General features: G+C 39.3%; 3 protein-coding genes and 1 long non-coding RNA gene across 13 annotated transcripts; 1 reads left to right on the top strand and 3 right to left on the bottom strand.

The window, feature by feature from the left end:
- Positions 1-2545: 2545 nt before the first annotated feature.
- On the bottom strand, positions 2546-7945 carry LOC124315147 (cGMP-specific 3',5'-cyclic phosphodiesterase-like). Of its 2 annotated transcripts, XM_046780606.1 has the most exons (19): positions 7210-7945; positions 6970-7126; positions 6412-6530; positions 6030-6188; positions 5699-5788; positions 5445-5585; positions 5210-5371; positions 4989-5144; positions 4700-4929; positions 4528-4633; positions 4270-4413; positions 4112-4180; positions 3929-4039; positions 3706-3859; positions 3477-3622; positions 3334-3417; positions 3122-3272; positions 2994-3055; positions 2546-2930 (listed from the first exon to the last, which is right to left on the bottom strand). In XM_046780606.1, exons 1-19 carry the CDS (start codon positions 7306-7308, stop codon positions 2652-2654), a joined length of 2619 nt encoding a protein of 872 aa, XP_046636562.1. In that variant the 5' UTR covers positions 7309-7945; the 3' UTR covers positions 2546-2651. The 2 variants fall into 2 exon arrangements, with proteins under 2 accessions (XP_046636562.1, XP_046636563.1); XM_046780607.1 differs by lacking the exons at positions 6970-7126; positions 7210-7945 and adding an exon at positions 6595-6930.
- A 184-nt stretch (positions 7946-8129) lies between these two features.
- Positions 8130-9290, bottom strand: LOC124315669 (transmembrane protein 230-like). 9 transcript variants are annotated; one of them, XM_046781482.1, is made up of 6 exons: positions 9130-9281; positions 9024-9074; positions 8732-8842; positions 8543-8668; positions 8426-8482; positions 8130-8360 (listed from the first exon to the last, which is right to left on the bottom strand). In XM_046781482.1, exons 3-6 carry the CDS (start codon positions 8840-8842, stop codon positions 8280-8282), a joined length of 375 nt encoding a protein of 124 aa, XP_046637438.1. In that variant the 5' UTR covers positions 9024-9074; positions 9130-9281; the 3' UTR covers positions 8130-8279. The 9 variants fall into 9 exon arrangements, with proteins under 9 accessions (XP_046637438.1, XP_046637439.1, XP_046637440.1 ...); XM_046781483.1 differs by having other exon boundaries at positions 8732-8844; positions 9027-9074; XM_046781484.1 differs by having other exon boundaries at positions 9024-9053.
- A 146-nt stretch (positions 9291-9436) lies between these two features.
- On the top strand, positions 9437-11164 carry LOC124315567 (tetraspanin-6-like). Its single transcript, XM_046781336.1, has 6 exons — positions 9437-9588; positions 9666-9762; positions 9827-10021; positions 10089-10259; positions 10323-10442; positions 10515-11164. Exons 2-6 carry the CDS (start codon positions 9685-9687, stop codon positions 10668-10670), a joined length of 720 nt encoding a protein of 239 aa, XP_046637292.1. The 5' UTR covers positions 9437-9588; positions 9666-9684; the 3' UTR covers positions 10671-11164.
- LOC124315820 lies at positions 10887-12168 on the bottom strand. Its single transcript, XR_006911715.1, has 2 exons — positions 11758-12168; positions 10887-11679 (listed from the first exon to the last, which is right to left on the bottom strand). It is a non-coding gene; the product is annotated as an uncharacterized LOC124315820 (long non-coding RNA).
- Between the last annotated feature and the right edge of the window lie 2405 nt (positions 12169-14573).

Raw genomic sequence — 14573 nt, 5'->3', positions numbered from 1 at the left:
CAATTCAATAAAATAAAGGTGAGGTGGTTTCATAGGACATTCGGCGACATTTTTAAAATAAAAAAGATAAACAATAATAATTTTAAAAAAGGGGGAAGATAGAAATCAAAATTTCTCGGGATCGGAATGTCTTAATTCTTTCTGTCGATGTTTGTCTTCTTTGAAATCCAGGAAATTCATTCTCAGGTGTCGCCATTCCGCAAAGTCGAATGGGAGCGGCCCATCTCAGCGGGCATAGGGTGTCTTTAAACATATTGTTCGATAGCAAACTCTACAGTCTACCCAAATAGGAAATGCACAAATCATTCCGAGAACTGTTCGAAATTTCCAATTTTAATTAGAAACACAAATCAACCCAATAAGTTAAAAATAAACCTGGACAAACAATTCCCGTTTTCAGTTGTACGTATGTATGGTGAGATTATGTCTAAGAAAGAAAAAAAATCAAAGAAGAAGAAGAAGGTAAACGAGGGTCTTGACCGAGTGAAAAAAACTTTTTGGGGTCTAACCGGGTGGGCTGTACGGTGCTAAAAACAGCAGCAGCAGCGGCGGCAAATGGTTCCATTACAAAACAACAACCAGCCTCCGTCTGCGCGTCTGCACTTGATGGTCTTGAACTTTTCTCTTGGCTATTTTTCTCCGAATGGCCTAGATTGATATTTACTTCTGAGTAAACATAATGAATTTAATGATGCGGTTCTTCGTCGCAAAAAAAAAAACAAAAAAACAAAAACAGAAACCACTTTGAGGCCTTCAAAAAATTTGTGTTCCTGTCACGCGCCATTAATCCACGCTGTGGGAAATTTCCCCCCCCCCCCCTCCAAAAAAAAAAAAAAATTTAATTCCAAATGAATACGGAGGGGTCTTCGCAGTTAATTCACAGCCTGGAAATGCGACGTATGCGAAAAATGTGAGACGAAAAGAGTCTAGACGCATCACAGAAGCCAATCACAAATCAAACGACGAGTAATTATTACGTAACAAAAAAAGAGTTATAGAAAAAGGCAAACAGCTGTTTGACGAAAATCGTCGATAGAGTCGGGCGGGGGGGGGGGGTCTCTTAAAATACTTGAACGCTACTAGAATTCACGTAGGAAATGACTGAGAAAGAAAAGCCGAAATTTTTGTTTTGTTACCTTTACGGCGTATTTACATAGCGGGTGGTTGCCACCGCGACCCATTACTGCGTAAACTTTTCTTGCCAGCCCTCAATCTCAACTAAAAAATAAATAAAATGTTAGCCTTCTTAGACACACACACACACACACCAATAAAAAGAACGGTAAAAATATAACCAGCGGGACATCCGATTGATAAGTTGGTTGGAGTATCAAAATTTTACTATTCGTTCCGGACTCGGCTCATTCATCAAAGTCCAATTTTCTGCAAAAATAAATAAATAAAAGGAGAATCACGCTCAGGAGAATGGCCATCTGTCTTGGTTTTCTTTCTTTACTTTGGTGTAGTAGTCAGATGTTTTCGTTCGCCCATTTTTTCTGGGTTAAGTGTATGGTACCACCACACGCATTGACATCGTTTGGAAACCTATAGGCCAGTCGATAGTTAAAATATTATGCTTGATGCATTAAAAGAGATTTTAGATCTTTTTGAGGGAATTGAGATCTATTGGTTTTTTAGGTAAACGCGAAAAACAAATAGTAGACGTCACCTGTACGTTGATTAATGTTGACGGGATGTAAGAATAAGTTCAGAAAGTCGTCCAACAAGTTTATAATACATAAACTGGCACATTCCGCAATAATAATTTGAAACAAATATAAATCATCTTGGTTGAGAGATTTCCAGCTATTTCTTTTAAACTGCATTTGCCCTATTTTCTAATGAATAACACTTAACTTTAATCCGTCGAAAATAAGAAACGAAAATATTCAGTCCGGACACGTATTGATATGCGACTAGGACTCTTCCAACTAATCTGGTTGGCATTCGGGATATGTCGTTTGTGATGAAAGCCACTTTTCTATGAAACGCAAAGCTGATCTTATCAGTTAACCACCGACACTTCTTTGAAGCCTACGTGGCTTACCTGCATGGTGTAACTGTGTCTTCACGGTAAAGCCAAACTGATGCCTCTCAGTTCACTGACAGTTATTTGTAATTTATCTGCAAACAGCAATTGAAGTTCATCCGACGGAGCATCAGCTGCATTTCCAAGATGGGATGGAAAAGCTCGCTAACTATTTACTAACTACATTGAGTTCAAGTGCCGTTCGTTGTTGCCAAAGAGTTCGTCGTTGCAAGAAGAAATAGTTGGTGACCCTACGTTAACTACGTATAGTCAAATATAGAATAAACATAACGTATACCTCTTCTATCCTAACGCGCAACTGCTCTACGAGCTTGCGAACGTCTTCAACTCTTCATCACTCAAAGAATTTGGATGATTTATTTTTATCTTCTTCCGGTTTGTCGTCATCATAAACGTTTAACTTACAAACAAATATTTTCAGTGACATACTCACTACTATTAAAAATATTCATTTCAGTATTTTCGTTTTTACCTTTCACAAAATGTTAAATTTTTACTAAACTTTTTTTGTAATGTTAATCCAGAATTTTATTATTACATACGTACCACCCGCTCAGCGATGTGTCTATCAGAGCTTTTTAGTTTTTACGGGTTGATGGAATCAAGAAATGCTACACAATTTACTAGTATAATCGCGACTAGGTCTCAGGGGTTTGATATCGACCAACTCAGTGGGGCTATTGAGGCTCATTGAACGCATCCGAGTCAAATGTTTAGAGGGTTCTTGGTGAGGGCTAACAGGAGCTGATCCCGAGGCAGGGACGTTCTTCGGTAATTTGAGTATCGATTTCGTTATGATCTTGCTGGGCGACTTTAGTATTGATTTGGGCTGCTCCAATTTTAAATGGTCCATGTCGTAACGGTTGCCACTTTTTCCCACCTTGAATTATCAGGAGTATTAAAGAAAAGATTCTTAAATTTTTTTTTTTTATTTTCAAATTACCAATTGGTTTGAAGCACTCAAATCCGTCACAATCAACGGGATCTTCTCTTTCTCTTTGCTTCCTGCAAGATCAATATATTGACATTTTTATTCGGCCATTTTAAAATAGTTAAGGATTATTTACTTACCGACAATGTGTTCTACGGGTTTCTCGATGAACGGGTGATCGATCCACGTCAAACCCATATCGACGAGATCAGACAGTTTCTTCCATTGCTCTCGGTTGCTCAAGCATGTCTCGTAAACTGGTTTGACCCAAGGGAACGATTCCGAAAGTGCCTTTTATAAAAATAGGGAATGTTAAGAATTCAATTACAATAGCTCGCATTCAACATTTTACCCTGTAGAGAGGCAGACATATCGAGTCGATAAATCCAATCTGCATTTTCGGTAGATTATCTTTCTCGTCTCTATCGAACATGGCCTGAATGAGGACAAAAGATTTAATAAGTTATCACAAATCCGTTTAAAAGATAAAATTACAATAGGTGTTTCATTGAGTTGCAGTTTCTCCATATCGCCCTGCTCGAAAAACTCTTCCGCGACTAGTTTGGCAATTCGATGTTGAATGGACCACGGCTTGGCAATGGCACCGACATCGCATCCAGTCATCATCATTCCGCAAAGCACTATGCACACGCAAAAATAAATGGGTTTTAGAAGTTAAGCTTGTGGCAATGCCTAATAATCGTATAAGAATTGCTCGCTTTACTTGATTTCTGGTCAGGATCTTGCCAATTGAATTCTCCGTTTTCTACCATGGTGATAAATCTATTCTTCTTTCGAAAGTAAACAGCCAAATCGGTTGAAAGGATAGCATGCTCAATCATGTGAACGGATTGCCTATATTGCTCTGGTGAAAGCGACTACAAAAGAACCGCAAAGCCTTAAAATTGCATTTGTCAAAGTGAATACGAAGCAAACAGAAATCGTACTTGTAGGATATTATTGGAATCGTCGCTAAGGATCATAGTGCATTGATCCAAATGGTGATGTTCCATGGTTGAAGTCGAGTATAAAACAGCCAAAGGGGACATCACTTTTGACTTGAAGGCAAAACAAACACAATAAGGAACAGCAGTTGATGTATGCAAAACCAAACACAATAATGTTCGTACCTGGAAGGCGTTGTTGGTTCCACGATGGTCCAGGTCGTGACACAAACAGGCAACCAATAAACTCAAAATCTACACTAGCAAGCAATCAATAGAAGTCTTTTGTTATCATTCATTTGCATAAAATAAAAAGAGAAGGCAGAGGAAAATGCTCCACTTGCATCGAGATCGGTCATGAATTGTTCCATTTTGCCAGTTTTTAAGAGGGCAAACATTGTCTGAGCCACGTTCAATGCATGACGCCAATTGTGATATTTTACTGGTCGATAATTTTTCTTGACGCTAAGAATCCAGCGACAAAGAACCTGCGCAGCCAGCGGGAATATAACAATCAATTTCGCAAATTAAAAAAGAAAAAAAAAAAACGCCTAGATTGAAATCGATTCTCCGCCTGGAGCAATCCAAAATCGATCGTGTACCTTGTACGGTATACGGAATATGTTGATGAGGTCGCAATGGATAAACATCCGCAAAACGACTTTGCATGTATCCAAGTCCGATAACTCAAAATCGATAAAATCGTATCTTTAATGGAAAAAAAGTCAGAATTTAAAAAAGAAATTTTAACTGCATTGAAATGAAATAAATTACTTGGTTAAATTATAGTATTCTGTTGAAGGAATGACATCATTCTCCAACTGTTCAACATCTTCTTCATTAGCGCGTGAGTGGTACGACAGACACTCGATGGCCACTTTCTGCTTGGCTGAAAGTTTTGACACCTCTTCGTACGTCTGCGTATTGTGGATCGCCATCCCGCAGAACAGGGCGAACGATTCGACTGCCAATTTGTCCGATGACGTAAACGCCTTGCCATCCACCTAGGTAAACAATACTATTAATTATTCACGCTCTGCCCAGACTCACTGAGATACGATACTTTGTTGAGTAACTGGACCACACCAACAACGGCGGATCGCGCATTGTAAATGGGAAGCGACAGGAATTGATTGATGGGGGCTGCGACGCCTCTCAGTAATCTAGCTAATTCTGGGCAACAGTCGCTATAATCACTGATTTCATTAATACGTATCACCTAAACATTCAAGAGTCACATTAAGGTTTAGACGAGAAACATGATGAACAAAGCAAAATTCCAACTTGGCGCTTTTGGGCAACAAAACGAGCAAGGTGAGTGAAGGGCGATTCTTGAAGTTGGACGCTGGAAAGTAAATTGATTTCGCAATTCTGGTTACTGCTTCGACTGAGTCCTTCGTCATTGACGTACTCGAATCCAGTGGTAATGTCCATTTCTTCACCGTGCTGAAGTTCCCCGAAAGTTCAACTTTACAACAAGAGCGAGGTACAAACAAACAGAACTTTGTTGAATATTTACGCTAGCTTCAGACGGTGAAAAGACGTAAATGACGATACGACGGCAATGCAGATAGTTTCGCGCATTTGACATCATGAGTTGGACCAACTTTTTCAGCGACGTCTGTTCCTGGAATATGGATTCTGCAAGACCGAGCAGCACCTGATCCGTGAATAAAGTTAGGTGATTCAAACACGCAAAATCAGTGAATTAAAAAAAAAAAAAAAACTTTAATGCGAATAATAAACGATAAAGCGAAATATAGTTTCTAGTACCTGATTCCGCTGCTTTTCATTCTGAACGCGCAAAAAGAGCCGGGCATTTTGGATTCCAATTCCGGCGAAACAGAGATACCGCCGAAATATCTTTGATCACGAAAATAAACGGGAAATGGGGAATTCGATTCATGTCACGTGCGCCTCAGAACACGAGGCCGAAAATAACAAGGGATCAATAAATACGTCATCGGGACTCATCATGCAGTCGCATACACGTACGCACACACACACACATTTGGTAATTATGTTTAAGGTTCAAATTGAAAATCTATCTTATTTTATGTGTTCCTTAATCAGGGCTGCTGTGTGCAAGACGAGAGCTCATTACCTCCTCGTCGGATGATGTGAAGCCGCTGATGGCTCCCTTCTTATTAACCATTTGAGCTACACCGACAACACCACCCTGACGGTTGAGGATGGGAAGACAGAGGATGCTGTGTGTGACATAGCCGGTTCTCTTATCTATTTCAGGCAGGAAACGCTCATCCTGTGACGTTCGCCCGCCAAAACCAATCCAAAAGTTAATTCAATAGCCTAGAAATACGACATATATAGTACATAGAACATGGAATCGATTTCCCTCCAATCATTACACGGCACCCTTTCACCAACCAAATACAAATCCCTCATCTCTCGAAATTATGTGTTAAGAAGTATCTCATGTACACATGCAAGATGAAAACTTAATAATCAATTAGCATTATATTTACCCGGTAGGCGTCGACAATCCTGAGTCCTGTTTTGGTAAGGGCCACGTGACCGGCTATTCCGCTTCCTAGCGGAATAGGTTGTGCTTCAAGGCCCGCTTTCAGCAAAGTATCATCGAAATCTGTTATTGAGTCCATTAATAAGATTGGCTGTCGAGTTTTCGGAGGCAATTTCCATCTTCTTACATCTAGGAAATGATTTTATTTATACGAGGACTTGATTTGATTGCGACCCCCCTCTGCTCTGCTTCTTTTCAAAGGAGCAGTCGTCCTCTTCCCCGGCAGCATTATTACTAAAAGGACCCCTGTTAGCCCTCAATAGCATGCAGCCTAGCGGCGCATTTGTGTATACATTTGGAGAAGGAAAAAGAAAAAAAGACGTCCATATACTATCCTTTTACTCAATCGAAAATCAATTTCCCCTCCATATGCTATACAAGAAAACTGCATCAGGCGCACAGTATCCATCTCTCTCTACCCGTCCCTAGAAGGCCAGTCCGCCCCATCATCTCAACACACACACGTAATTACAGTTAATTTTGCTCAACGGCGCGAACATACCCGAGTCGACAGTAACATCAAAAAGTTTTGGAACCAGGTACGGCGTTCCGACATCTTCATCACAGAATGTATCCTCGTTGACCGATTCGACGAGGAAAAGAGATCCACGGTCGGCTGCCGTTAACCGCCCGACATTTACCAGGATTTTGTGACACAACTAATTAATAAACAACACCATATTTAATTTAAAGGGAAGCAAGTTTCAGATATTTAGAAATCTATAAATAAAATGAATCTTACCAGGTGAAGGTCGAGTTCGGTTGCGATGTCTTGAACCATCGAAAGAAAGACGTCGCTCTGCTCTGTCACTTCAGCCATCTCCAGAGCAACTCCTAACATGTCGACAGGTGGAGCGTGAATCCCGGCTTCATTGCCTGCCGCACGATCTCTTTATCTGGTCGGAGGGGGGAAGCACAAGAAAAGAGTACGGCGCGGAAGGTAGAGTTGCCTTGACGACGCCGCTTTACAGATTGAGGAACCAGAACTACACAAACTATCTAGCAGGCAGTGTGGAACACATATTGATAAGTAAGCCTAGATGACGTCATGTGGGAAGAGAAAAAGAGACTTCTTTTTTTTTCGAGTTTTAGTTTCTCTCGCTACACGCCATGGTAAACAAATAGTATTCATAATGATGTTAATCTTAGGTGCGCATGTTCTGTTGTCTCCCTCAATCTTGACTGCAGGTAGGATCGCTGTACTGCTTTCGGTTAAAAATAGATGCAACCTTATAGTCTTAGAGTTGGGTCAGTTGACATACGTAGTACGTACATATATACACATCAAAAGAATAGGCACATGTTCTCTTACCGTGCGTCAGAACATCATTAGTAAAAGGTACGCGATGAGGGAGAAAAGGAGACAGCAGCAAATGCAAGCTGTGGAAGATGCCCGAAGGTAGGTCCTAAGCAAAAGGATACGTTCGAGCAGTGTTTACAACAGAGATTACCTGTATTGGAGCATACACAGCCGCCCCGTCCACAGCAAAGAGCTTTTCAATTACTTATCTGGCTACTCCGTATCTAGGAAAGACTTCCAAGCTTGACTACAGGGCTGGTTGCTGACGACGTGGAACAACATGTCAATATTTAAGATTTTTATTCCTATAGAAATGTGATTACAAGGCTAAACACCTATTTGAAACAGATAAAAGATTTTAATTAGATTATCATTCTATATTGCGCGGCACCACGATAAAGTAACAAAATATTTTTTAGACTAGGAAAATACTTATTAAGAGGACACTTCAAGTTATAGACATGTGGGACAAGAAACACAAATGTTTCTTAGATTCGGACGTGAACAAAGAATTAATTAAATTCAGGAATGTCTTCGAAAGAAAACCCTTCATATCCAGTATACGCGAGAAAGGCAATCCGTACGTGGTACACCTGAAATATATAGACAATCCTGTTAAGCACTAACTTACAAGTAGTAAATTTTTTTTAAAAATTACTCCTGGGATGAACATAATTAGTCCAATAATTATCAATGGCCATGTGCGATCTCCATACTGTTACAGACAAACTTCAGATTAATTCAAATTTATTGTAAAATTTGAATAAAAATTTACCTTTGAGTCAATATGTCCAGACACCAACAGTGATCCAAGGATGAGAAACAAAGTACCACCGAGAAAAAGTGCAAATGCCAATAGAATGGCTTTCCAAGGAATCTTTTGAGGGGAACTTCTTTCAAACTGCAATTTACACACACCAATCTGTCAATCATGTTATTTCGCTATAACATTATTACATTGTACCTGCATGTCCACAAATCCATCATTTTGGGCTGTCATTCGGTGATATTGAACATCATCATGAGAACTATTCGATTTGTTCATTTTTTGCTTTTGAGGTGTTCTTTTAATCATCTGTCATAGAATGAAACAAGTTTAGTAAGAAAAATCACCATGTGTTACTTGGCAACACAATAAGACATGAGCCTTGTGTTAGTTTCTTTTCATTAAAAGAGCTTCCAATTCCAAAAACACATTACTACTTGACAAGCTATTTCAGTCATATGACCATGAGAGAGAGGAATTTAAAACAGACCTTTGGGTTAAAATTGAAGTTTTAGATTGCCTAAGAATTAATTATTCAGTGCTGCAATATGACAAGAGTTAATCACATTTAAACAGTATATCTAAATAAAGCTTACATTAAGAAGCACGAACTTTGTTGTACTAGCCTAACTCCTGCAATATTTTCGATTTAGTTTTAGATTGGAAAAAACGAAAAATGGAGCAAAATTTGGGAAAACTTCAAAACAATAATTTTTTTTTTCGATTTTAGACTGTGAAGATCCGACGTTGTCGGTACGGCTCATTCACATTTCAAATGTTTGCTTTATTTTTATCTCGTGATAAAAATACACGATTGTTATTTTATCTGTTTGAAGAGTAAATGAATCCGTCTATCGAAAGGGCGCCTTAATTTGATTTTTTCTCGATCAATCTTTCTTCCTATTTCCTGTTAAAATCTATTTGCGCTTAAGCATTATTAGTGGCAAGTGTGGACAACATCTGTGAGGGGATTTTGACAGCAGTTGTGTTATTGATTCTCTTATATGGGGTATTACGTGTTCAACCAATAGGACCCGTCAAGACAAACACATACGGTACACGTCGTAGTTGACAGTTTTGTGTGCCCTAGCTAAGTGCACAATTCTTTGATATCCTTTTGTCCGTATTTTAGTCAGTAAAACTGAAACAAAATGCCGGGGCGTTTTCAGAGCGGTTGGACCCTTGCGTTCATGAAAATTCTACTCGTTTTCTTTGACTTTGCACTTTGGGTACTTTAGATTTGTGTGATACTTACTTCTTCAGATATTTATAATGTTTATTTTATTTGTACAGGTATTTGGATGTGCTGTTTTAGCTGCTGGAATTTGGATGAAATTCGAAGTCCATAAATTCCTAGATGTCAACCCATCGAATCCTGTTGCTTCACATGTTGCCATTTTCTTCATGTCCGTTGGAGTTGCCATTGCTTTGGTAGGACTGATGTCCTGCTATTGCACACTATCTGGAAATCCCATTCTTCTTTACCTGGTTAGTAACACTGACAGATTATTTGTTGACACAATAAACCACTAATCTGTTACATTGATTTCAATAGTATTCAGCTTTCTTGGGAGTTGTACTTGTTATCCAGATCAGCATTGGAATTGCTGCCTTTGCCTACCAGGATGCAATCAAAGAAAGCTTCAAGAATGGTTTGAAGAACAGCATGAAGAGCTACAAAAATGTTGAAGCCAACAGAGATGCTGTCGATACCATGCAAACTGCTGTAAGCACATTTAACTATTCCAACTTTTTATACTGATATCTTAAATTTCTTTTAAAATTTCAGCTTAAATGTTGTGGTGTTGAAAGCTATGAAGACTGGCAAGATTATGGACTCCCAGTTCCAAATTCCTGCTGCAAAGCCCAGAGTTGCAACACTAAGAACCCCTCATCGATCAATGAAGTCGTAAGTCGAGTCCGCTTGAAAATTATACGAATGCATAATGTAATTAATCTGTATATCCTATTCGATTCCAAGGGCTGTTATACGACTGTGGTTACTTTCATCAGTTCATCTGGCAAGCTAATTGGAATCATCTGTCTAGCAGTGGCAGGTTTTCACATTTTGGGGCTGGTTTTGACTTGCATGTTAGCCAGTTGCATCAACAAGTGGAAATACGAAACAATCCTTTAAATCACTTTGCTAAGACTCTCCACTAAACCTACAACCTACCGGCATTTATTCATACAAACTCGCATACCTTTCAGTGTTCTTATAAGTGTTAATTCTTTCACTAGCATGCACTTGTATTCATGTGCCGTACTCTGATCGTCGTCAATGCCAAAATTATTTCTAAACTTGCAGCATTACTGCCCTGGAAGTGCAAACTATTAACATCTATGACTTTTCCTCTCCAAATTCAAGTAATCTCGTCACACGTTCGATGTGAACTAGTCGTCCTGCACGCAACTCGCCTGCATATATATTCGCCTATTTTTGGTCCTACGAATTTCGACCTACTATTTTTCCATATATATTGCATCTCTGTTTTTTTTTTAATATCTACAGTACAGTTTACCATGTATTCCCCCTTCAATCAATTCTGCATGTGATGTTACTTCATCCTGTGCTGGACATTTATTAATACATCATTATGAATATTCCAATACAATTTATAAGGATGGCAAGTTTTGTAATCTCTTAAAAGAGAAATCGATACTAGCTCCTAGCCGAAAGCCATTGAGGTAATCATTACCCGTTAAACATCTATTTAATTACTTGTCCACTTAATTTCTAACGTCATGTTCAAACATCCCATTTGATACAACCAAGAATCGAAATAGCTTAACAGGAAATGGCTTAGCAGAATCCAGCAACGATCGAAAGTAGATGGAAGGAAACGATAATAATGATAATATCCGTAGGATAGTAATCTTTTTAATAAAAACGAAATATTTCTTTTAAAGAAACAGGTTGGTGGATAAGAGGAAGAAAGCGGCCGACAGATCGGTCAACGTGGGGGAAGAGCTATATAATTGAATCCATCAAAGCAATTTGATTAGATCCTGTCAAGCGTCCTGAATCGAGGAGAAGACCACGAAAATGAGAAATGATCAGTGCACCGAACATGTGTAACCAAGTACTCCATCACCCCCATCATCTGCACGTCTCTGGCCCAGCTTCATACGAGTATATATTAGATCTTGAGGAATTAAAAGATAAGGAACAAGTCCAGTTGGTTTCAAAGCAGGTTCGAGCCAATCGCCTTTGCTCTGCTTACACTCGTCACATCCTCGGACATCGAAAAACACATCATTACTCGTTGCTATGACAATCAGCTGAGAACGAGCAAAGTCGCAGTTTCATTCAGCGCATCGAGCAATAGGAGCAACTTGAAACATAGACAAATATTTGTTTTGCGATACGATAAACATTAAGCCAAACCAAAATGATCCCGTCCATTAAAAGAGGGTAGAAGCCTCTCAAGTCTCAACTTAACTCTCAAGAATAATAAGCGAAAAGTTAGAGACCATCCCATTATTTCATCGCATTGTTGGTTGCTACTGACGGAGATGGCCCTCGGTCTAATCTTGCAACCCCACCTACTACTCCCTTCATCTTCCCGTCAACAGCCAAAGGGCGACGAGTCGACCGGTAATACGTAATTCATTTCCGGTTGTTGGGTTCACTTACGCAATGCGTAAGTCGGATTAAACAGCTGTTCAAACTGATCAAATATTCAAATTAAATTTAAAATTAAAAAAAAAACTTAATTCAATTCAAATATCACCATAAATCTGGGAGTGTGTGGACACCTTTGCCCTGATTTGAAAATTATGATTGATCAGCTAATTATCATTACACTACAGGCCGGATACAACTGAACGCAGCAAGCATTTTGCAACAAGAAGATTATCAGCTGATAAGTCAATTTCAAGGTTTCCATTAAGGTTGTTCAATTGAAATAGATCATTTAACATACAGCGCAAATGGATTTCAAAGAATAATTAAATTTAAACAGTTATTAAATTACTATTCTATTGGATGTTATTAATTTGAAGTTTTGAGAAAAGACAAGGACATGGGTTGCTAGCCTCCGCCTACCACACGTGCCGCAATAGGGATGCTAATCCATCAACCATTTATAAGACCCGGCAAACGAATCGATTGACACCGCAGTTCTTCAGCTCATCTTCATCTGCATAGACATCAGTTTGCTCAGTCGTCCAAAAAAATAAGGTATTTCATTTTATTCTCTTGATTACTGGTGTTTTAAAAATTCAACCATTCAGAATGTTAGAATTGAACAATTTTTTACTCACGATCTTATTTGATTTTGTTCTCAACATCAGATGGCTGCATTTGCCCAATCCCATTGTCTCCGTTGGTGGTACCGGGCGCTCTTGAAGATCCTTCCGCCCTAGGAGGAGGAGGTGGGGGTGGCATGATGACCACATTCTTGGCGTTGCCTGTCTTGTTCCCATTTTTGTTTCCCATTGTGGCCCCCGTTGTGGTTCTCGCCGTTGTGGCTGTGGTCATCGCAGTGGTAGTTGCTGTTGTTTCAGCAATTGCCAGCAGAGGTGCCGGCGAAAACGGGAAAAAAGATAATTACGAGACGACTCCTTATTACGATGAAAACAGCTATGGCAATGACTATCAAGATAACAACAACAACACCAACAACAATTACAACGACAACAAACCCAATCAAGACAACCAGTATCGCAAGCGTCGTCAAGCGGAAAAGAACAAGAACATTCCGGCTACTTCCTCCGCTCTTCCATCGATGAGCATCGCCCAAGTCGAGCGGTTGACCCAGGTCGTCTACGCCGCGTTGAATTCGCACGAGTGCGTCCAGCGACTCCTCTGTGAAGTCGGATCCCTGTCCCGCTCCTTCTCCGACGCAACTCAAACGGTAACCAAAGCTGTGGAGGAATACGTTCCAGAAAAGCTCAAAGACTCCTTCAACATCTTCGCTAAAGCAGAAAAATGCGAACAGTTTAAATGTGGATCTCTCAAAGTGGAGAACTAATTGCTAGCTATTTTCTGTGCATTTTTCGTCTATTAATTTTTCAAATTTAAAATAGTGACAAGACTTGATACTTTTAATTTATATTAATTGATACTTTTTCACGAAAAAGTAAAATGCTATTGTACAACGACATTCTTGTATATATCCATTTGTTTTCTTAAATACATCTGTCACGAATTTATTTTAATTGCACCAATTTATTATTGTATGATAACGTTTGGATCATTCAATCTGTTACCGAATGTATTAGGCTACTGAGCTTGCTCCGATTTGCTCATGTATACATATGTCCAATTTCTTTAGTGGTATTCAAGGAACTATTCATCCGTGTTATTCGTTTCCAATCTTGAAAGATTTAAACCTACAGAATTAGGCAAATTAAAAGAGCATTAGTGATCTAAAGGCAAATGAAACGGAGATCGATTAACGACAAGGGATTCATTCGCGATCTTCTGATCGAGAATCCAAGTAATAATATTTTTCGTATCCATAAAATTGGTTTAGATAGTTAATGAAAATGACAATCTAAAGATTTCTAGTTCCCAGTATACTTGCGGAAGCAACAGAGGACCACGATGAAAACCAAATGACGATGCTATTGTGAGCGTTACCAATGAAAAGAAACGGGCCATTTTGATGTGAGGATCTTGCGGCTGTTAAATTAAAAGATAAGGAACAAGTTGGTTTCAAAGCAGGTTCGAGCCAATCGCCTTGCGACTTACGCACTCGTCGCATCCTCGGACATCGAAAAACACATCATTAGTCGTTGCTATGACGATCAGCCGAGAACGAGTAAAGTCACAGTTTCATTTGATTTGGCGCATCGAGCGGTACACCATGCAACTTGAAACATCGAAACAATTTTTTTTCCATACGAAAGCCAAACAAAAATTATTCCCATCCATTAAGAGGAAAGAAGCGTCTTAACTCTCAAGAATAGGCGAAAAGTTGGAGTCCGTCCCATTTTCATCGCATTGTCGGTTGCTACTGACGGAGATGACAGGTCCTATCTCTAATCTTGCAAACCCCCCTACTATTACCTTGACTATTACTTCCTTCATCTT

This window comes from Daphnia pulicaria, chromosome 11 (genome assembly GCF_021234035.1).
Source record: "Daphnia pulicaria isolate SC F1-1A chromosome 11, SC_F0-13Bv2, whole genome shotgun sequence".
NCBI classification, from domain to species: Eukaryota; Metazoa; Arthropoda; class Branchiopoda; order Diplostraca; family Daphniidae; genus Daphnia; species Daphnia pulicaria.
Note: the sequence above shows the minus strand (reverse complement) of the source record. Positions and strands in the feature narration are given on the sequence as shown.

Coding starts and splice junctions, on each gene's coding strand:
- LOC124315147 (XM_046780606.1), bottom strand. CDS start 7,308: ATGTTAGGAGTTGCTCTGGAGATGGCTGAAGTGACAGAGCAGAGCGAC. Junction 4,930..4,988: donor TGGTCCAGTTACTCAACAAA/GTATCGTATCTC, acceptor TTGTTTACCTAG/GTGGATGGCAAGGCGTTTAC. Junction 3,418..3,476: donor AACTCAATGAAACACCTATT/GTAATTTTATCT, acceptor GTCCTCATTCAG/GCCATGTTCGATAGAGACGA.
- LOC124315669 (XM_046781480.1), bottom strand. CDS start 8,842: ATGATTAAAAGAACACCTCAAAAGCAAAAAATGAACAAATCGAATAGT. Junction 8,669..8,731: donor ATGGATTTGTGGACATGCAG/GTACAATGTAAT, acceptor TGTAAATTGCAG/TTTGAAAGAAGTTCCCCTCA. Junction 8,483..8,542: donor CTGGACATATTGACTCAAAG/GTAAATTTTTAT, acceptor TGTCTGTAACAG/TATGGAGATCGCACATGGCC.
- LOC124315567 (XM_046781336.1), top strand. CDS start 9,685: ATGCCGGGGCGTTTTCAGAGCGGTTGGACCCTTGCGTTCATGAAAATT. Junction 10,022..10,088: donor ATCCCATTCTTCTTTACCTG/GTTAGTAACACT, acceptor TGATTTCAATAG/TATTCAGCTTTCTTGGGAGT. Junction 10,443..10,514: donor CCTCATCGATCAATGAAGTC/GTAAGTCGAGTC, acceptor TTCGATTCCAAG/GGCTGTTATACGACTGTGGT.